A 23990-nucleotide genomic window follows, 5' to 3' on the forward strand; every position below is an offset into this window, starting at 1 on the left:
CACACTTTTACGCATTTCCCTACAACTGTTGCAGCAGCTTAAGTGTTGTGTGTGAAAACTCCAGTTTTGCACCAACAGACCAATTGACAAAGGAATTTGGAGGGAATGTTTTGAACACAATTTTGACTTTGCAGCTTTGTTGAGAGTAGTTAGGAGGAGAACATATCAAAAGTCCCCATTCCTAACTCATGTGCTAAGGGGATGAGGATGAGGGTGGTTTAAAAGTAGCATTTTTCAGCTTTTTGCTTCCACGCTCATATCTTGCGAACAATGCGTTGAACCGACATAACTAACTATTCCAAAATGAAGCTTGATAAATTCTCTACACTTTTTGTTCAGTGGAATTTTGTGATATTCCCCACTGCCATTCTGTCATTATAACGTAGACCTCACTATAGTCTATATACTATTGTAAGGGGTTTCCTTCATTTTTATAGGTACCTACTTTATTTGTAAATGTACCTAACTCTCTATTGAAATATTGTGTTACTATTGTTTACTTTGTGAGCAAAATGAACATTTGAGAGGCGTTGCGGCAAAGTCAGCAATCTCCAATTTTTTCACTTTATAATTTTTTGATGCTATATTGCACTATTAATGCCGCTCTTTTCAATGATAAAATCAGTTCTTGTCAAAGACAGCAAATTCCTGTAGAAAACCGAGTTGAAAAACTCTTATTCATATCAAAGTCAGCAATATCCACTGTACCGTTTGCTTCAGAAACAGCAATCTCCACAGCGACCAATGGCAGTTGAGTATTCAGTCACATGACCATTTTTGTAGGTTATGTAGCTCTACTGTGATCTCCAAAGACTCCAAGTAGTTGCAGTTGTAACGTAAACGTCGTGAAAACACTACGGTATTTAAAGAGAAAGTTAAAAGATTTTGGGTGAATATTGTTTTCAATTAATTGTGGATCGTCAACATGGGTTGAAAAAATTCAACCCAATAATTATAAATGAATATTGCAATACTGTGGAAGAAGAAAAATGTAGGGATGTAAAGAACTTGTTGATGAAACATTTTGGTGAAAATTGGGAAGAAGTAAGAGAACTAGATTATTTTTCAAATTTCTTTGGTTGAAATAATAATATTGTTAGGAAAGAACAAGACTCTGATGTTGAGTGCGAAGGAACCATAGATATTCCAGAGTTTTTAGTTCAATTTCTATCAACTATTATGATGCCCCTATTATTTTTTACTATTTCTTTAATTGACTTTTTCTTATCAGCTAATTTTTAACTTGAAATGTACATATTTGAACGTAGAAATAATTATATATGTTGAACTAGAACATGGTCTCTGCATTTTGTATAAACTATTTTAATCATGCATGAATAATAATTTATTATATTGTGTTAATTATAGACTCAGAAAGGCTTTTCTGTCATTTCATTTTTTATGTGAAACTGACATATTTGTTTCAAAGACAGCAAACTCCATAAAGACATGTCAAACTCAGCAATCTCCTACATATTTTTGCTTATTACAGATTTTGTGATCCATCTAGGACCTTGAGCATGTATAATGATCTTATGATATCATCTTAATTATCCCATAAAAAATCATGAAAGTAATGGTCTATGTGCCAAGTACAGTTTTTTTGATTTCCCAGCAAAATACTTTAGTGGAGATTGCTGACTTTGCCGAGACACCCCTCATTTTATATAGTACATTTGCACAATATTTGGTATTATTTTGTAAACTGTTCCATTATGAAGAGAATAAAGTTTGATTTAACTTGAAATTATACCTAGACAGAGCTCTCCAACGGCGTCTGAGTTTCCGCGTTGCGCTGTGGCTGTAATGTCGACGTCATAGTGTTGGCATGAGAGCCGATCAACACCTGTTGACTGCCTGAGCCGGGCCAACACCCCCCCAGCACCCACTGCTCTGCCCCACCTGTCGTGCTGCCCCCTTCCAAACTCAGACTGTCCTGCGAATCAAACAACAACGTGAGAAAACCGCACAAAAGTCACCTTATAAATAGGTATTTTGAATAAAATATAAATCTCATTTGAAAATGGCATTAATGTCCGAACCATATGTTGTGATGAAATAATTTGAAAGGGTACTGAGATTTATATTTTATTTATATTAAAAGTAGCCCTGAAGAAAAAAGACAGGTATAATATGAAAATACAAATTTAAATTACAACACAACTGTACAGGTATTTTATTCTAGTTCATCTTAAAACTACCACAAGTGAAAGAATTTTAAGTAGTGAAATTATATAGATTGGAACTGTTAACTATGGGCTTCACTGGAAGACCTTAGCAATACAAATTAATTTTGTCGGATAAGAAATGAGAGAACGAAATTAATGGTTGGTCCTATAGTGACTAGTTTTAATAGATATAATGGAAAAATCTGAAAACTACCACAAGTTTTACAAGGTTATTAATCAATCAATCAATCGATTCAAGATATTAATATTCATATCACATAGTATCATGATAAGATATAAAACTTCAAATTTTGCATTTAACTTTGGATTCTCGTTTGATAATGAGGATTTCATGTTATACTGTTTACACTCAAAATAGTTGATAGCCTGCTATTTTGTCATAACATTTTCATTACAACTACACTTGAAAAAACACTGTTTTCAATTTGTCAACTTTACTTATATTACGGTAATTTAATGCAGTTCGTATTCAAACCAATAGGCCTACATCTTAATTTTGTACGGTAGTTAAATTAATAAAAATGGAGTTGCCAGTTGATAAATAGAACAGTGTGGAAATTTATAATATCCATTTTATCTGAAAATTTCCTTGTTTTTGAAGTGTGAATTGTTATTTTACTAAGAGCTAGTAGCTGAAGCTAGATTTTATTTGGACTCTAGGATAAATTTGAAAAGGGACAGTTTTGGGCGTAAGCCTGTTATGCCTTCTCACATAAGAGTGTAACAATTGAATTGAATTGCTGCCTTTATTAAAAACCTAGGAGGGCGAAGTTAGGGCACAGCCGGCCCTCTTTGCCCTCCTAGGTTTTCAATAATTATACATTAATAATTACATAAATAAATGAATAGATAAATAAATAAAATCTCTACTACTTACAATATGCCTGGGTACCGTAGCTGACCCGAAACTAGGCACCTGGTATTGGAGTTGAGGGGGCAGAGTTACCACTATACTGCTGCTCTCCCAGCTGGGGGGAGGGGCTCTACCAATTCCCCCCACCACCTCACTCACGGGCTTGAAGTCGGTTTTCAGCACACTTACAACTGGAGTCATCTCGATATCTAGAAAAACACAGACACGTCAATTTCTAAGAATATAATAGATGTTTATTTCATCAAGACACTTAAAAAATACAATATTAGTATAAATTAATATATTAAAAAATTATACTTAAAATTCTGAAATATTACTCTTCAATGTTGTTTTCCATCACGAACTGCTTATTATTAAATCACTTTTTGCTTTTAGAAAAAAACGACTAGCAGTCAGATATTTTACAATAAATGAATACATCACTCACTGGACAACGAGATCTTTCGGCAGTTCCGCCATCTTCTTGGTTGTCAATATCATTTATTGTAAAATATCTGACTGCTAGTCGTTTTTTCTAAAAGCAAAAAGTGATTTAAAATATTACATTTTGTAACCTGTATTCATTTGAGAACATTTTTTATAAGGCAATAAATTTGATTTGAAAATACTGTGTAGTCACCCTTTTTTACCAATGTAATGATAATACAAAGTACCGTATTATTGAGAAAAATCACAATATATTTTTGGGGTTGAAGAAATGAGACGGGGCCGCCGAAAACAATGGATGGACAGGTAGAAGTTCTAGTGACCCTTCAGTGGTCGCTGATTGTTATTGAATTTCGACATTTTCGTGGTCTATTGTTAAGGTTTTCACTCCGAGCAATATATTGGTGGACCAGTGTGATTACTTTCAACTATAAACCAGTGGTAGCATACAGTGATTGGATAAACACCCACATTACTTTCGATGATAAGTACAAATTTAGTCAAACGTACGTGGTGTGTGAGTAAAGCCCACATCAATTTTTGGGCGTACATTTGTTGCTGTCCTTATAAGTTCTACCATACTGAATGGGACTTGACATAGACATAATACATGTATACATATGTTTGTCAAGCTGTGTTCAATTCAATCTGATAGAATTTGAAAGGACGCCAAAAAATCGATTGTGAGCAAGTTGAGTTTCATCAAATGAACCATTGGTATAAAATAATATACAAGTACTTGATCACTGATTCACATTCAATGACTGCAGAAAATACAAGTAACAGACGTAAGTAAGGTGCAAGGTAATAGATAAGTTGGTGCTACCAGCTAGAATTGCCTTCAAGCATTAGGACCACTAATGACCACTAAAAGGGTAATGAAGCGGAATTAGAGGACAATGAAGTATGCTAGTCGAGAGTTGGAGGATGCACCTTTTTGGAACAATTGGCCAGTGCACAGGAAGCGCGGCCACGTCTCCTTTCTTTTACCCTATTTTTGTTATAGCAATACTATAAAGAAAGTCTCTATAAACAGTAACTAAATCATTAATATATCTAAATATACCTAATATATATATATATATATAATATATTAATATACCTAAATCATAGTATATATCATTAATTGATATATTGTAATTATGGAATGAAATAGTTGAATAAATCACCAAAAGTTACCGTAGTACTTCATAGTACGTTTGTTGACTTTCTTACAAAACAGAACGAAACCTTCAATAATGAGTAAAATGCTAGCATATTACAATTGAAAATAATCATGATAGGTAGTTTAAAAATAAATGAATTGATTAAGGCACAATACTATTATCATTAGTCACTGTATTAAATGACGAGAGAAGAAAAAAACAAACTAAGATTTTCTTAGGAGATTACACTTCAGTAAAATGAAATCTTACAATAATAATTAGTAGCCTGTAAAATAGTAAAAGTATTATTGTTAACTATATTTATTTATTTATTCATGTATTACATTCTGCAATCACAGTATCAAATTAATGATTGGGAGACAATCAACAGGATATACCCAGAACTGTTTCTCTCCCAAATTTTGATAAAAATAGTTCAAGTGATGTATTACAAGACTTGTAAACACTTAGTGTTTGTGAAATGGTGTTCAAAATCGAATCTTCAACTTTCATTCACACACTTATTAAAACTGGAGTCATTTCGACATCTGATAAAAACAGATAAATCATAGACTACAATTCAGTCAAATGAGACTCACAATAATTAGTAGCATATAAAAGGTGTAACAATTCACAATACCGTATCACCTTCTATCCCTTCATATCAATACAGAAGGCATTCAAATTGATTTGATTTCCTTGGTTTTCATCATCGATTATTTATAAATTTAAATTTAGTTTTCCACTTTTTTTTAATCCTTTCTTAATACATAAGAATTATAGACTCATTCCTAAAAATTATTTAAATCTAGTTCAGATCTCTAATATTGAGATCTCTCTTTATAATTGTATAGATATAACACTCTTTGTTATGATAACTAGAGCTTACACACAGGCCTTTGTTGCCTATGTAAGCTATTTTCTATCTGATTGCAAGGATAAAATTGTGATAGCTCGAGAGTTTTATTGTTCAGTACCTATAGTTTTATATTTTGCTATTTTTATTTTAGTAAGTATATTGTATTGATTCTTGGATTGTATATACTTTATTGCTTAGATTTAAATGTATATATATATATATATATATAATATATATATATATATATTATATATATATATATATATATATATTGAAGATTCATTAATTAAAATTCTAGTTATTCTGTTCTCTTGTGTTATAATAGTTTTTCCCCTCACAAAAGTTATCATAGTTCTTTTCCCCCCTTACAATTGCTTAAGATTCTATGAAACTGCTTTAAATTGTAGGTATTCGATCAGGAGGAAAGAAATTGAATTCATTTATTTAAAAAAAATACAATTTATATCGCTTCCATAGTTCGCTACAGTGGTTTGGAGCCCACCTAAAGCTGCAGGTCCACTCATCTCCCATCATCATCCGTCTCATTACCCACGAACAAGCCTAGAGCTCATGTGGGCATCATCCTCAGGAAAAAATACAATTTGTACTGATCAACATAGTTTGATCTTTCAACCACTCAACTTTAAAACAACAGAATTCGGATATTTTTATAGGCGTATTACGGAAAATAATTCTGTAGTGATAAGTAAAAAGGGGTTATTAAGTCATAAAATGTCAATTTTGACTTTTCTACATGTTCTTATTCAGAAAGATTTTATCTTTTTTTGGTATAAAGGATTCAAGTCTATGTGGTATTGTTTTAGAGTTATTCTCATGATAAAATGGAGACATCTCAGAAAAAATCATTTTTGTTTGATATAAATGAAACAATAAGTGAACTAATAACCTTTAAAATGTGAAATCAAATCTTATAGGTATTGGAAAAATTATACAAGTCAACTTATAACTTTCAAGAAAAGAAATAGGTATTGATATAATAAATTATACAAGTCAACTTATACCCTTCAAGACGCGGCAATAGGGTATTGATATACCTGGAGGGGCTCAAATTTCCACAGACATGTCGGGAGTCTTTCAGTACTAGCCTAAGTATTTTAAATGTTCCGTCATTGTACATTTTCAAATCAATATTACATGTGAAGGATAGGTTGAATTCATTCCAAGTTAACTCAGATATTCATGGCTATAGCACTAGAGAAAGGAATAACATTTCAGTTGAGAGACATAGGCTGAGTGTATTTGAGAAAACACCTACTTTATAGGGGACAAAAGTTTTTTGCGAAACTTCCGGCTGATTTGAGAAATATTGTTGAAGAAAAACAATTCAAAACAAAACTATATTCTTTTCTCAGTGAGAAGGCTTTCTATGAGGTTGACGAACTCTTGTTAGAGTGAAACAAATTATTATCATAATCTTGCAAATTTAATGAATTGTTAAATGTTAGTAGAATTTTATTTTAAGATTGATATTTTATGTTATTCTATTATTTATCTGTGACGTTTTTCAACTGTATTACATTGTTTTTGTTATAATTTTGTTGAAAATAAAATATTATTATTATGATACAAGTCAACTCAAATCAAAATCAAAAAGGTTCAAGTCATAAAATACTTTGATACAAAGTCGTACACATTTTTGTTCACACCTGTATAAATAATTTTAATATGTGAGAGAAACCATTATTGGACTTAGTAAACATGTGAATAAATATGTAGAGCAACGATTAGCGTTCTAATAGGTACTTTCAATAATGATTCATAAATTTCATATAGAATTTCTTGAACTTTGTTTTTGCTCTCCTGAAAAATCATGAAAACTGACTTTACACCTTTATACTTATTAGTTCAGAATTCTGCTTTTGATTCATTTTCTTATAGCTAATTAATTTTTTAATCACCTAATTTCTTTTTTGATAGCTTTTTTATTAGCTAATTATCAGCATGTAAGCAGATACTTATTAATTGGTCAATTAGGTTATATACAGAAACCGAATCCAAATAGCTGGCTAATTTGAGTTCATTAATTTGAGCTGATTTGAGCAATTAACAAATCATGTTGCTAATTTGCGGACCTCACGATGCATCAAGTTCCACAGATAATCATGTCACTTCTATTTGGACTCTGTGAGCTTGTATAGTGTCAAAATTGAGAGCCTCATTAATAGCATAAATAATATGGCTGTCATAAGCCAGTTAGTCTACACACACACACACACACACACACACACACACACACACACACACACACACACACACACACACACACACACACACACACACACACACACACACACATTGATTTTTGGATGCCCGACTTTTTACCGTCCTTATAAATTCTATTATAGTGAAGTCCACGTTATGAGTGCAGTGGAGAAAGATAGGAGAACAACGTTGCCGATCCCCTGTCTTGTCAATGGAGGGTAACTAATACCGGTTTATTGATGTAATATTGTCTTGTCAATTTCTTCTATGGAGGGAACCTGAAACCGGTTTATTGATAAAAACACTACTCACATGGGCTACGTTTGTACAAATTAATAAAAACAATATTTAAAAACCTTGTAGTTGAAAAGTTGAAAATGACCTAAGTTAGAGTCGAAACTAGTCGTTGAAATATTATAAAGTTTTTAATAATAAAGGGTACTACAAGGTTCTTCTTGACAACTCTTCTTGACAACCAAGAAGATGGCGGAACTGCCGAAAGATCTCGTTGTCACAGTGAGTGATTAATTCATTTATTGTAAAATATCTGACTGCTAGTCGTTTTTTCTAAAAGCAGAAAGTGATTTAATAATATGCAGTTCGTGATGGAAAACAACATTGAAGTGTACTACAAGGTTTAAGTTTAAGTTTAAGTTTACAAAACTTTAAGGTTTTTATATTGTTTTTATTAATCGGTCTATTGATGTAATATTAACTATTCATCCTCGTTTAAAATGATCAATTATATTTTATCAAGCAATAAATTATATTTTTTAGTTATTTCATAATCAAGATAAGATATTTTGTTAATTAATTATTAATTCTACATTGTTAAAAGACGATCTGGCAACAGAACAAAGCGAGAAAGAGATGACACTACCCGCTTTGTTGAATGATATACAAGGATAGCAATACCATTGCTAACCAAACACTGCCATTATAACAGATTATATTGATTAGCCATTATTTGATTATATTTCTTTCAATTGTTTTATGTGTTAGTATTGTTGTATGTAAATATGTTTGAATAGCTTATGCTTGTAAACAACTACAGCAGTAGAACGTCAACTTTTTCTTTCTTGTATTGTGCCTATTGTTGTATTGACTCCTCCTCTAAACATGGACTTGTTCCATCCCAGGTAGCACACCTACGTGTTTCCAACGTTGAAATTTGGTTGTTGAGGTCGAATAACCGTTAGCGGTTGAATTTTTCAACGTTTTAAATACAACATTGTTTTCAACGGTTGATCTCTCGTTAAAAACACGTTGAAAACGAGCTTCCAATTCCACCACTCACAGCGCTACAGTATGTAGTCCTTACAAAAACGGATCTAGCAACTTTCGTCAACGACCGATCGACGCCATTAATTTCATGTTAGAAATTATTTTCATCACGTTGATGAAAGCTGTGAACTCTTTTAGAAGTGTCTACCCATTCCACTTTGACTTGGTAAGTTTCTTTAATTATTATTTTTATTTAAAAAATGAGATTGTTTGGTGATTTATTGTCTAAACTTGAAAACAAATATTGTGTGTTATTTAGCCTACACTTGTTTACATTCGAGGTTAGGGTTAGGTATATTTGTTAACTGGGCTCTAATTTAATATATTAAAAATTAATATAATACAATAAGCTTGGTTTTAAGTATTGTACATGTAGCCTACTACTTAACTTCCAAATAAATTACAATTACTTTGATTTCTACACAAATATTTTCATTATGCTATCTATGTATTGTTTTTGTCACAGGACTGCTTGTGTTGAGAAATTGAATGAAACTTAATAATATAATGAAAAATATAAATTTTTAAAACATAACCCAATTTAACCTGCAAACAATGGAAGTCTGTTGCTATGGCACTAATAAATTGTCTATGTAGGCTAACATCAAAGTGATTGCTTTTAACAAGTTCAGTACCAATAATTAACTCGGTGATCCAAAAATTAAAAACGGGTGCCCGGAGTTCACCTCATAAATATTAACATTTTCCAAATATCGTCATTCCATGGTGACGAAATTTAGCTTAAACTTGTTCATTTTAAAATTTAATTTCCATTTAATTTATGAATGTCTACAACTCATATGTCAAGGATATTTTTGATTAATTTCATTGTGATTTTAACTTTTGGTCTAGGTTTACAAAATTTAGTAGGCCAATAAAAAATGGTTAAAATATCGGCATACAACTGTTTTTTTTCATAAAACTAAGTATGTACCTACAGTAACTATTACATTTTACTCATAAATCCAAAAAGTAACTTTTTTACCGTTTTTATATAGAGCCTTATTTAGTTCTATAGGCCTAATGAAAGAGGAGTATTTCAAGTTAAAATTCGTCTATGCTACAAAATTTGGAAACCCAATATTCATACTTTATTCTTAGTCAATTTGAATGTTTGAACGAATATCTAAAAAACAGTCATCACCTAGCCTTGTGATTCAAAATATCAATGTGTATAACAAAATATTAGATGTGCACTTGAAAAAAATTTTTGTACTTGTCCCTTTATCCCTTTTGTCTCTTTTAACCATGCAACACCTGTATCAAATAATAACTCCTATGTGGTGGCAAAATTTCATCTGCCTTCATATTTATAGAATTTCTCATTAAAATTTATATTACCTTATGTTTCAGATTCTATCAAACAATCTTGTGGGTCGACTGTGGGCATTAAGACCCAAATTGAAGACGCTATTAAGGATTGGCTAAAATATGGGACAGTATATGAGTATTTTCAGTGGAGAAAAAAAAACAATCTAATTTTGTCGGTAATTAAAAATATCAAGGTATAAAATAAAATATTTAAACACATTAATATTTATGTTTATATTTATATTTATTTTACACAAATATTTAATAAATATTAAAGTATTATGAAATGGAAGTGGAAAGTTATTTTGAAAGTTCCTTCTATTGAAACACTGTAATAAAATATTTGTTTGGCTATTACATAAATCACAAACAATCATCATACCTGAAAACTAAAATGTAGGGGGGTTTATACGATGCCAATTGACAAGACAATAATATTGTCTTCTGAAATGTACAGCTGGTGTAAATTATCAATTGAATCTTTTAATTCTAAAACCATCATCTAGGCATGGCTAAATAAAAACTAATTGACAACATCAGCTGACGGTTAAGAAGACAATTATTATTGTTTTGCCAATTGGCATAGTTTAAACCTGGCATAAATGTCAAGTAAAAATTTAGATGATCTATATTATTTGCTAGAAAGAATTGAGCTATTTTTACTCACCACAGATGAAATTATCATACTAAAAATTCAAGATTTTTAAACAACTGCTGAATTCTTGAAATAATAGTTTTAAGTTAGGTATGTTTCTTACAGACATAAAATGTTTTTGAGCTTGGCAGAGTATATTAAATTACCATGGTAATTTGGTTGTAACCATCTCAGTTTTTTAAACAAACTGTTATCATACTAATTTTTGTGGATCAAAATTGAAGTAATATGGAAATAGAAAGAAAAATAAAAATCTCAGTACCCTTTTTGAATCATTTAAATAATGATTAATAATAGTGATTAAATAATTCAAAAAGGGTACTGAGATTTTTATTTTTCTTTCTAGTTCTATAAAAAGTAGCCCTATACAGAAAAGAGATGAAGTAATATGGTTTTTATTGTGTGTTTTTAATGTCACCCTACCAATGTACCGCATTGCACGGTAATATTTCTGTTACATGAAATCATATGTAAATAAATGGAAATATGATTTCGTATTTTCATCTCTTTTCAAATGATTTTAGAAATATTACCATGTAATTGATAAGGTACCGGTTCAAAAGTATGGCTAATTCAACGTCTATTTATAGTTGAAAATAATGGTTGCCACGACGTGCTTTCAACGTCTATTTATAGTTGAAAATAATGGTTGTCACGACGTGCTTTCAACGTCTATTTATAGTTGAAAATAATGGTTGTTACAATGTTTTTTCAACTATTATTCAACGTTGAAAATAACGTGGAAACGGCGGACATTTTTTCGTGTTTTCAACGTTGAATTTAAACGTCTTTTCAACGTTAAGGTATTACGTGTTTCTAACGTTATTTCAACGTTTCTGTGCTACCTGGGATATATTAGAGGGAGTAATTTTCAGGGAATTTATTGTAAAAATATGTACTTTCTAGAAATAAATTGAAAATTTGAATTTGAATTTTTGAATAACGTGGACCTCACTACAGTTTGAATGGAGCTTGGCAAACACTTGATGTGTTCAGACACACATGATATGTTTGTCAAGTTATGTTCAATCTAATAGACTTTTTAAATATATTTTCGTCCTTATGAATTCCACCACATTAATCGGAGCTTGAAAAACATCATCTGTTCAATCGAATAGAATCATAGCCACCTCCAATACAAGGCCCCGGCCTACGATATTGCAACGTTGCAGTGTAGGCCTAGAATCTAATACATGATTGGTGAAAAAGATATTTTCCTTCACCTACTGTCTAAAGTACTCACTTTACTCCCTGAAACCTAATACCAAAGTGTCACTTTTTTGCTCTCGGTAGTAAAAAACAGAAAAACTCCCTAGGGAGTAAAAGTGACTCCATTTAAATAACATGGGGAGCATCTCTATTTTGAAACTTACATTGTAATAGGTTAGAAGGTCTAAGCTTACATGAAAAAGCATAATAGAGGTGTCTGTCATTGAGTCAACTGAATTCAATACCACAACCAGAAATTTGATTAACTCATGAAATATATGTTTGTATGATAATTATTATATTCTTAATATTAGTAGACGATAAAAAATTATACAATTTTTAAAATATTTTATTCTATTCAAAATACCAGCCAACAAATATTTTTGATCTGCAATTCAAATCTGAACCGCGTGATCTGGAGTCAGCCATTTTTGGTAGCTGCTCAGCTGATATAATTGTTACAATTTTTGCCGATAGATAGCAATCGGCAGTGCCAATCAGACGACCGGTTTTTAGGTTTTAGATTTAGGTTATGTTGTTAGGAATCATTGTGACCAATACGTAAGTTATTAGAATGATTTTATTTGCAGTTTCTATAAAAAAATGTAGATGGAGGAAAAATGTTGTGTACATCACGAGCGAAAAATACTTTTTCTCCCTCAGGAAAATTTCTGCCCTCAGCTTTGCCTCGGGCTTCAAACTTTTTCCCACAGGGAGAAAAAGTCGTACTTTTCACTCTAGATATACAAATAACTATTGAAAATACCAGCTGATCTTTTTCACCAATCATGTATTAGATTCTAGGCCTACGCTGCGACGTTGCAATATCGTAGGCCGGGGCCTTGTAATAGAGGTTGCTATGATAGAATTTATATTTTTCAATGCTGTTTTCCATCACGAACTGCTTATTATTAAATCACTTTCTGCTAAAGAAACGACTAGCAGTCAGATATTTTACTATAAATGAATTAATAACACTCACTGTAACAACGAGATCTTTCGGCAGGTCCGCCATCTTCCTGGCTGTCAATTTATGAGAATTTATAAGGACGGCAAGAAATAGTACGTCCAAAAATCGATAAGTAGACTAATATCTCCATGTATTTATTAATTATAATTCACTCTTCTTGATCTAATTAAATAGCATTTAATCTTCTTGATTGTAATTTTATGGCAGATAAATTGAATTTGAAATTGAATTTACAAGTAGTCTGATTGATTAACATGTTTAGGCATGCATACTTTAAACCTATCCAAAGAATGGGTACCTCTTTACAGATGATTTTGAAAATAAATTGTCTTGAAAGTGAGAGGAATCAAAGTTATTTGGTTCTAAAAGACTGTAGCGTGAATGTTGATGTTGTGGAACATTTCCATAATTTAAGAGACCTGAAATGTTGTCAAAAATCATCCACTTTATTTGATTAAAAATTAATATTTTACACACGAAAGCATGCTCCTGTAAAATATTAATTTTTATCTAAATAAAGTGGATTTTTGACAACATTTCAAGTCTCTTCAATTCTGAGAGACTGGTGTGCAGCAAAAATAATCTTTCTCTCAATGATGATAAAACCGCTGACATTAACTTTACATTCAGGAAGGTTAAGGGTGAAGTTTATAATTATGCCATTGAGTTTTATAGTTACTCCATTGAAGTTTATAGTTGTTTTTATTGATTTTTGTCTGTTGTGGGATGCACACATTCATTGACCGAGCGAAGTGAGGTCTAAGATTCAAGTCGACGGTTTGGCATTTCTCTTAATGTTTAAATGTTTATATGTTTATATGTTGCGCATTTACGGCGAAACGCGGTAATAGATTTTCATGAAATTTGACAGGTATGTTCCTTTTTAAATTGCGCGTCGACGTATGTACAAGGTTTTTGGAAATTTTGCATTTCAAGGATAATATAAAAGGAAAAAGGAGCCTCTTCATACGTCAATATTAGAGTGAAAATCAGACTATAGAATTATTCATCATAAATCAGCTGTCGAGTTGACTATAAATTGCATGCCATGTCGCATGCAATTCAATATCTCAATGTAACTTGGTAAAAAATTAGCAGCTGTGTAGACTATAAATTGCATGCCTCATTGCTTGCCTCATTGAATGAAATTTTTATGCACTATTAAATAGGATGCAAAAAACTTATAACAGCTCGTCTGGGTGCCTAGGTGTCTTCTGGTTTTCTCGCGCTAAATTCCGGAAAGCGTTATATGATAATTAAATCTTGTGTAAGCATGATCTGATCAAATAAATAGTTAGTGTATCAGTGTGGATGTGCTTATGGTTTGGGACGTCGTTATTACTGCGCGAGGTCTACTGTTCACAGAACTACTAGTTATTTGTCAGGTAGGATGGCCACCGGATTGTATATCTTCAGTTACTGTTGATGGTGAAATATTGTGATACCTATCCTTAATGAAAACTCTAGGTTGTTGTCAAAATATCACTTATTTATTTCAAATATCTGGATTGTATATGTTACAGAGACTTTGTGTAACTGTACTAGTGAATATTTATTATGCACACATCCAGAGTCTCATTTCTTATTGAGTAATGCAAAAAGTGTGAACGCCAAATCAATTTTTGTCCTTCAAAAGAAGGCAATAAGAATTATAATATGCAAGTTACCTTAATAATGCACATTGTAGACCTTATTTTATTCACCTAGGTATATTGACGTTGCCATCGTTATATGCCTTGAAAATATTATGTTATGTACAAGGCAATTCGAATAAGTATATGCTCCTATAATGACTTCCATAGCTTGAATACAAGAAGTAGACACAAAAACTAAGAATTCCGTTGTACAGTAATACTGAATAACGAAGAAACTGACACTTAATATAGTATAATGATTGATATAATGCCAGAGTGTGGCAGCACTGTTAAAAAAAGTCAGCTGGGCAACGATGAGTGGTCTTGTACTTTTATTTCATACAAATTTTCATTTTATACAATTCCCATGTAATTTATAACAAACTTACAAGAATTTAAACAGTACATACTTTAATAACTTAACGTCTATCAAATTATACTCAAATTTGAAATAACCTGTGTAATTTGAATGATTGATTGGATGAATAAATCTCAAAGAAATACAATAAACCATCAAGGGCCCTATGCGTAATCTTTGTTTAAACAGAGATAAATCTGCTTTTTAAACCCGGTTTAAACCAGAAATGAAAGAAATAGTATCTTCATGTAAACCAAGATAAGCGTTAAACGTGTGGATGATGCATATTATGGGCCTAAGTAAAGCCATTCATTATTGTCTTTTGTGAAACCCATTCATACAGTATTATCAAATTATATTTGTATAACTCCACACCTGACCACTTGAAAGTAGGCCTACTCACATGCACACAATTTAAAAACATATTGAAAGCAGTGTTATATTGATGAATCTATCTATATATATAAAAGCGAAATGGCACTCACTCACTGACTGACTGACTGACTCACTCACTCACTCACTCACTCGCATAACTAAAAATCTACTGGACCAAAAACGTTCAAATTTGGTAGGTATGTTCAGTTGGCCCTTTAGAGGCGCACTAAGAAATCTTTTGACAATATTTTAACTCTAAGGGTTGTTTTTAAGGGTTTAAAGTTCGTCTTTTAGCATGTATATTCTTCTTCTCCCAATCTCTTAATTATAATTGAAATTTCCATATCATATGTTACTATAGAACTATAATCTAGATAGAGTACCACTTCGAAACAGTTGTTAACTGGCAACTAAATTAATAATTTTGTCAGGTTGGCATTAAGTTGAGTTGACTTTGTTAGGTTGGCACCAAGTTGAAGATTTGAATGCATTTATCGCGGAAAAATTGATTGGGCACTGCTACTTCAATCCTGGGAATATTATATAACCAGCCGTCAGGCTCGCTTAGCTCGCCATATCCGTTTAGCCAGACGTTTAGTCTGGACCCCCGACTGGATTGTCCTAACATATGATAAAAATGCTCAAATGAAAAATGCAGGCGAGCGAAGCGAGCCTGCTGATCTCATTCTTGGACGATCCAGTCGGGGGTCCAGGGGGTCCAGGGGGTCCTTGCTAGACGGATATGGCGAGCGAAGCGAGCCTGACGGCTAGTCAAATTATATTTGTATAACTCCACACCTGACCACTTGAAAGTAGGCCTACTCACATGCACACAATTTAAAAACATATTGAAAGCAGTGTTATATTGATGAATGTTTTATAAAACACTTATTGAAATGAGCTGCTTTTAAATTAATAAAACAAAATAAAACTTGAAGCACCCTTTATTTATTAAAAAACTTAAAATAGTTGAACAACTAGTTTCGGTTCTAAAACCATCTTCCACCAAGAAATTAATAAAACAAAATAAAACTTGTAGCACGCTTTATTTATTAAAAAACTTAAAATAGTTGAACAACTAGTTTCGGTTCTAAAACCATCTTCCACCAAGATGGTTTTAGAACCGAAACTAGTTGTTCAACTATTTTAAGTTTTTTAATAAATAAAGGGTGCTACAAGTTTTATTTTGTTTTATTGATGAATGTTTGTATACCAAACATGCCAATTTTCCACCAAGAAATTAATAAAACAAAATAAAACTTGTAGCACGCTTTATTTATTAAAAAACTTAAAATAGTTGAACAACTAGTTTCGGTTCTAAAACCATCTTCCACCAAGATGGTTTTAGAACCGAAACTAGTTGTTCAACTATTTTAAGTTTTTTAATAAATAAAGGGTGCTACAAGTTTTATTTTGTTTTATTGATGAATGTTTGTATACCAAACATGCCAATTTTAGAATAGATTGGAATCGTTTTATGTGATTCATATTTTATTGTATTGTACTGATACTGATCTTAGTGTTTTTGTAATTGTTTGACTTACTTTGGTGTTAAAAATTGACAAACTCCATGTGAGAATATTATTCCCATGACCAAAAAAATTATATTTTACTCACTGCATTTTGTATACTTTATTGTAATTATATGGCAAAGAAATAGATGTTTTACCAGTTAGTTTGAGGTACGACTCCAGGATTGTTAGCAACTGAGTTGAACATTTTTAAATTTTCAGATTTATAACAAAGTTTAATATTTATCTAATTTTTTGGACAAATTTTATTTTTTACATGTGTTCATCAAATAGTTTTAAAGCTTTAAGAACGAAAGGTTTTCTTTGGAAGTGAATTTTTCATGAATAAATTTCAAAGGCAGGATTTTGAATATATTCCAATGGGTGTGTTATTGTGCATTACATTATGAGTAAATTTTGAATTCTCTATTTTAAGCTAAGTTTCTGTAGGCCGGACACAGCAATGTCTCCCGGCTACATAGGCCAAACAAGTTATTGACTCTTGAATGTTTTCAATTTTTGTATTGGCCTATGAGTGCATAGGCATAATTATATATATATATATTATATATATATATAATATATATATATATATATATATATATTTTTTTTTCTCTCTCTTATTAGAAGACATTTTCTCTCTCTTAGAAGTATATATATACTTCAGAATTCCTGTCATCCTCCAGGGAAGTGGTGTAATCAGCGTTGATTGTAATATTTTAATGCTATATTTTATCTATGATTTTGTCTACTTGATTGAAACTCTAAGGGCCGTTTGCACAGTATAGATTGCTAAACTCGATTAAGTTAATCGAGTTTAAGTTAATCTGAAAGTTTATACTTGAATCCGGTTTCTCAGTGCATTTATTAATCCAGTTTAAGTTAAACTAGTTTAGCGTTAAGTTGGTGATAGAATGTCATTGTTTATAATATCAGGAATTTTTACAGGAAATTTGTTATTTGTTTACAAACCATCAGTAAATTGAGGTTATGTAGTGACTATTTCCTTGTTCAAAATCCACAGAGCTGTAAGCTGTACGGTGATAAAGTAAAAAGCGATCAAGAAATTCTCCAAAAAAAAAAAGAAATGCTATATTACTATTAGATACAAACTTATATTTATCAGGCACCAACAAATTTTAATTAATTTTAGAATTTTTTAAAAAAGCGATATTGTTACGCTTAAATCTACTACGGTCTTCCTCGTTTATTAGAAATCTCTCGAAAGCAAAATATCCCAGTAATGTGTTATTAAAAATATGTTTCCTAATCAAAGACCACTGTTAAAAATTATTGTCTTATTTTTTATCAAGTGGTTTATTTAATCGAATACTGGATTGTCAGTTGCTTTACTCAAGCAAAACCGTTAAGGAAATTCTCTATCATCCCAGAAATTTAAATCATTCGTTTTTGCCCAATTTTTCTCAGTTTTAAGATTTCTTCGCAGTCATCTTTATCAATCGCATCAAAAACTCCTATCAATTCCTCCATCATAATTATTTTTACATTCAAAAAATAATTCACTATAACCTAAATTAATATTATCATCGTCTACAGAGGCATTAAAAACAACCGTAGAAAAATAATTTACTATCAGCTGTTTTCCCATCAAATCTTTACAGATGTCATGTTAATCCAAATTATTTGGTTTAAACCTCCTGCTTTGGAGGTTCAAACTTTACCAGAGTTTAAACTCAATACAGAGTTTAAACTGATACTGTGCAAACGGAATTTTAGTTTAAACCAAGAAGAGCCCAGATTTGGTTTAAGCTTTAGCTTAAACTTACACTGTACAAGCGACCCTAAGGCGAATAAATTGAATTTGAAATATTGATATTTCAATTTTACCAGTAGTCTGAGGAATGACGTCAGGGTTCCTGTCGTCCTCCAGTGAAGTCGTGGTTGTGATTTGCGTTGATTGCGACTTTTCCAACACCTTCACCCCTCTCCCACCCTGCCCCGCCGCAGCCCCCTCCGGCCGCTTGCGTCGGCTGCGGCGTCGCCTGCGTACAGTGCGGACCGCAAGCAAAGCTAGCAGACCGGACAGCAGCGCTACGCCCGCCAACGCGCCAAACAGCAGCGGGTCGCTGCCTGACAGTCCTTCGTCTGTCGAAAATGAAAAAGAGTAACTGTGAACGAAATTACTGTTTTGATAAACTGGAGCCTGATACTATTATGTCATACATACATATAGATTTCACATTATCTTGATTGAATTGCATTGTTATAATATTATAGTTTAGCCATTATAACGTGGACCTTACTATAGTGTGATACTATAACAATCAACATAAAAAAGAACTGGGTCATCAATGGATGAACTGAAGTTTCATAGTTTTTCATTGTGTAAGATTTAATAGGCTCAACTCACACTTATGCGATGCAAGTCGAGAAGAGACTCCGACTCTAGTCTCTTCTCGACGCAGCATGTGTTTTCAAATGGTGACACTCAGACCAGTCGACTCTTGTCTCCGCGACGTCACCATTTGAAAACACAAGCTGCGTCGAGAAGAGACTAGAGTCGCAGTCTCTTTTCGACCTGAGTCGCGTAAGTGTGAGTTGAGCCTTAATGGGATGATAATTAATGGTTAGTCTCTGAGACCAGTTTGAGACTATGACAATCAAAATAAAAGATATTTCTTATACATACAAAATTACATACAGAGTGTCCCAAAATTAAAGTGCCAAACTTCGGGAATAGATTCTATGGATCAAAACAAAGAGAAAACGTGGAATAATTTTTTTTCCTAAAACGCTCCATTTACGAGATATTTGCCTTTCTGTATTTTTTACAAAATAATTTTCATCTTCAAACTTTTTCAACCGATCGCTATAAAAATCGGTAGGCATGTTCAAATAAGAGAGATGAACTGTAGAAGAAATATTCAACTTGGTCCAATTCGAAAATTCAAAATGGCAGCCATTTTAAACTTTTAATCCAAATTTGCGGGAGAACGGTGATAGAGAAATTTACCAAGAACAATTTTTTTTAGAAAATCTCATTTACAATCAGTCAACACCAAAATGAGAATCGGACAAAGCATAACAGAGATACAATGAAATGTGTGTTAAGAGGAAAGTTTGGATTGAAAGTTTAAAATGGCCGCCATTTTGAATTTTCGAATTGGACAAAGTTGAATATTTTTCTACAGTTCATCTCTCTTATTTGAACATACCTACCGATTTCTATAATGATCGGTTGGAAAACTTTGAAGATAAAAATACAAAATGGCTAATATATCGTAAAGAAGTGGTTTAGGAAAAAAATTTATTCCACATTTTCTCTTTGTTTTGACCGATAGAACCTATTCCCGAATTTGACACTTTAATTTTGGGATACTCATTGTAAGTACATTGAATTTAACAAACATAGAAGCCTCTTATGTTTTCCATGGGAAGTAAATGTTAAACGGGTACTTTTAGATTTTTGTGTAGCTTGATTCTAGTATAATATTATTCAATTACGTACCAAAAGTACGTTGGTGCTGATGCAACGTATCACCGAGCGTATGCAGTACAACCACCGCTTGGTCACTGCTTCGACCTTTGCCGTTGCTCGAGTACACAGTGACCGTGTGTCGGGCACCCGGCAGGAGGCCCCTCAACGCGAACACCGGTTGTACGCGACTGGACACATTTGCCGCCAATCGCGTCCCGCTAGCCGTTTCTTGCCGCGACGCGGAAGCGGTTTCCGTCCGCACTTCCGCCACAAACACCTGCGGTAGACCGCCGTCAAAACTGCGGGAGCACCGCACTTCCGCCCAAGTCTGACTCACGTTTGTCGCTGAGCAGTTGTAGGGCGCGTCTGGTTTACCTGGAAATTATCAAAATATGTCATCACATTGGCAAAATTCATTCCCATTCATGGATATTTGCAAAAATGGTCAACAAATTAATAACATTATGGATTTTTGCAAAAATGATCAAAAATTAAAATCGCTCAAACTCTCAGTAGTCCAGTCACTATATACATTGGTGCATGCAATTTATATTGTAGTTACGATTTTTTAATATATTATTTGGGTACATAAGAGAAGTCCAGAACCTATTTCTTCATGCAAAATTTCCTTGTGCTAGATACAGAGTGGCCCAAAAACCTCGTTTTTTCGGCTCATTCTCCAGTTTTCAGCTATTTCTGCCAAATCTCGTAATCGGACAGAAAAATTTGCTCTCGCCTTTTTTTAGATTAAACACTTCTGAATAAAATGAGATCATTCGGAACTCTCTATCTCCAGTGAGTACAAAGTTATGATTTTTCAAAAATGAGTGAAATTTGAAGGAAAAATAAATTTTGATGAATTACAGTTTTTGATCAACAATATCTTCAGTTTGTTAACATTTAGATGTATAATTCAAAATCCCTCTGGGCGTATTTTTGAGCTCTACAATCTGAAATCAGGGAGAGCGCTCTATCTCAAATAAATTTCCAGGTACACCTGACAACAATGCTCCTTGTATTGTGAAAAACACCCAATTTTCAGCTTCAACCATCATCACCAACTAAATTGTCCTCACATTGATATTTCGCACAATGACATAAGTTCATGTGATCATGTTCTATGAGAATCACCCGTTAGATGCACTTCATTTCAGTATTTCCTAGTGGAGAGGCGCGCTTGAGGACACCTCAAGGATCAAAATTTCAAACACACATAACTTTTGACGCAATGCTCAGATTTCATCGTACTACACTTCATTCTTCTCGGCTTGTTAGGGCGGTCCAAAATCATGCATCATAAGTCAAAATCGGTCAAAGAATGAAAAATTTATTGTTGAGTGTACTTAAACCCATATTCCAATACACAAAAAATGGCCAATTTCTATATTCAAAAATATATTAAAAAGTTAGAACTACAATAGTTATTTGTGCAACTAGTGCGCAAAGTGACAGTTTGCTGCACCGAAAGAAACGTTTACGCCCGAGCCGTAGGCGAGGGCGGAATGGTTTCTTGAGTGCAGCAGCAAACCTTAATCCTAAAATCCTAAAGTCCTCGCTGTCCTTGGTTATAATATATGATGAATAATAATTAGCGCGTTGTGCTTGGTTGCACCTCTGCTCACTATAGCAGCCACAGCAGTCACTGTTTACCAACTTCATTTTGATTTTGCTGCACTGTTGCTCCATATAACCTACTAAGTATTTTGCGTTGCCATGTTGCAAATCTGGAGTGCAGAAAAATTTTTCCCGCACTAGAGCGGAAAAGTGATTCTTTGCGTTCTGTAATCAGTGCAGCAATGGACACTTTTCAACGTAACTGTAGGAAATATAAATTGCAAGCACACCCCCTTTTTATGTCTATATTGACTGGACTACAGGAATGATAGCACTTGACGAGATGAACAATAATATGTCATCACATTGGCGAAATTCTCTCCTATTCCTGTGTTAAAAGCATTTGAAGATGAGTGATTTCTCTGATCTGAGAGTGGAGGAAACATTTTATTTTTCAGTGAATAACTCACCCTGTATTTTAGCGAAACATCTCATATTATAGCACGACACTTGTTAGGTCAACCTCTATCCATAGCCCCAATATCAACCAAATCTGGGAGATGTGCCTTTTTCACGAAATCCATCATGGATTTTTGAAAAATGGTCAACAATAAAAGTTGCTCATACTCTCAGGAATGATAGTACTTGACGAGAGACCAATAAATGGGCCATATGAATAAAGCTGAGCATTTGCTCATAATTCTAAAATATGGAGCATTTGCTTCATTTCCTATGAATAAACGTGAGCAAAACCTTTTGCTCATGCTCATCAAAAAAATAGTTTGAGCATTTGCTCAAAATTGTATGAATAAACTAGAGCATTTGCTCAACTTTTGAAGCAAATGCTTCAAAAAAGGTGAGTCTAGCTTATCACCTTTTATAGTAAAATGGCTCAACTAATTCGTATGATGAAGAGGAAACTATAACAGCTACGATCACAACCAATAGTTGAGAACTATAAAGCTCTTTTTAGATTCAAGCATGATATATAATTATATATCACAATTATTCCTACTGAAGAATAAATACAAAAGCTACCTGTTTTAAAGAGTCATCACAAAATAGGAAATAGGCATTTAAGAAGATGAGAGTGTAGACGATTATAAGAAGGCTATTGATATTATAAGAATATGCTGAAGATTATTATAGAGATGACATTTTTTCACGATATTATTCAAAATTCTAAACTCAACTAACCTAAAACTCATAAATAGAAAACAGATCAGACGACGCAAACACAAGCGGTGCACCCTACTTGCATATTTAGCGCTTCCGTGAGCTATAAAAACAAAGTAAGGCTACAAAAGTGTATCAGCTGATCAAAAATCTTTAAAATACGTGAGCATTTGCTCCAGAGTTCAGGAGCATAAGGTAAGAGTATAAGGTAAAGTTTATTCATATCAAAATGAGCAAATGCTTTTTCTTCTACCTTTTGCTCATGAGCAAAACCTTATGCTCAATGCTTTTGCTCATGAGCATTTGCTCTGGTTTTATTCATATGGGCCAATATGTCATCACATTGGTGAAATTCTCTCCTATACTTGAGTTATAAGCATTAGAAGATGAGTGATCTCTCTGATCTGAGAGTGGAGGAAACATTTTATGTTTCAGTGAATAAATCTTACACAATTCATAATAGTTGAAGCATTCCATAAACCTCTACAAAATGGTTCTACTGATCCGTAAAAAGGATTTCTCACTTGAATCAAATGACTGCTGACTCATTTTCTTCAAAGTTAAGTCAAGTGAAATTTGTCCAAATAAGCTTGTTTTTCAAGCTCAATTTGGAAGATCATTCACTTTACAAAAGCTTGGCAAGTACTGTATAAATATGATAACATGATATCTGAAAATTGTTCTTATAGAAAATCAATACTGCTCAAAGTCTTAATAAAAACAAGCAGATAATTGTAGACTTTGACATTCAGATTGGCCAAGTTTCAAAGTGTGCTAAAACAGCTGATCAAAAAACTT

General features: G+C 32.7%; 1 protein-coding gene and 1 long non-coding RNA gene across 2 annotated transcripts in view; one reads left to right on the forward strand and one right to left on the reverse strand.

Annotated features, from left to right (window-relative positions):
• The window catches only part of LOC111050197 (nephrin-like), a 113273-nt gene that overhangs the window by 2464 nt on the left and 86819 nt on the right, over positions 1–23990 (reverse strand). The window contains exons 6-9 of the mRNA XM_039425649.1: positions 20493–20837; positions 18872–19129; positions 3067–3251; positions 1754–1936 (exon numbers count right to left, since the gene is read on the reverse strand). Of these exons, the coding sequence (XP_039281583.1) occupies positions 1754–1936; positions 3067–3251; positions 18872–19129; positions 20493–20837 (971 nt within the window). The remainder of the gene's footprint in view (positions 1–1753; positions 1937–3066; positions 3252–18871; positions 19130–20492; positions 20838–23990) is intronic.
• On the forward strand, positions 9084–10462 carry LOC120350765. The gene is made up of 2 exons (XR_005571020.1): positions 9084–9166; positions 10354–10462. It is a non-coding gene; the product is annotated as an uncharacterized LOC120350765 (long non-coding RNA).

This window comes from Nilaparvata lugens, chromosome 4, assembly GCF_014356525.2.
Source record: "Nilaparvata lugens isolate BPH chromosome 4, ASM1435652v1, whole genome shotgun sequence".
NCBI classification, from domain to species: domain Eukaryota; kingdom Metazoa; phylum Arthropoda; class Insecta; order Hemiptera; family Delphacidae; genus Nilaparvata; species Nilaparvata lugens.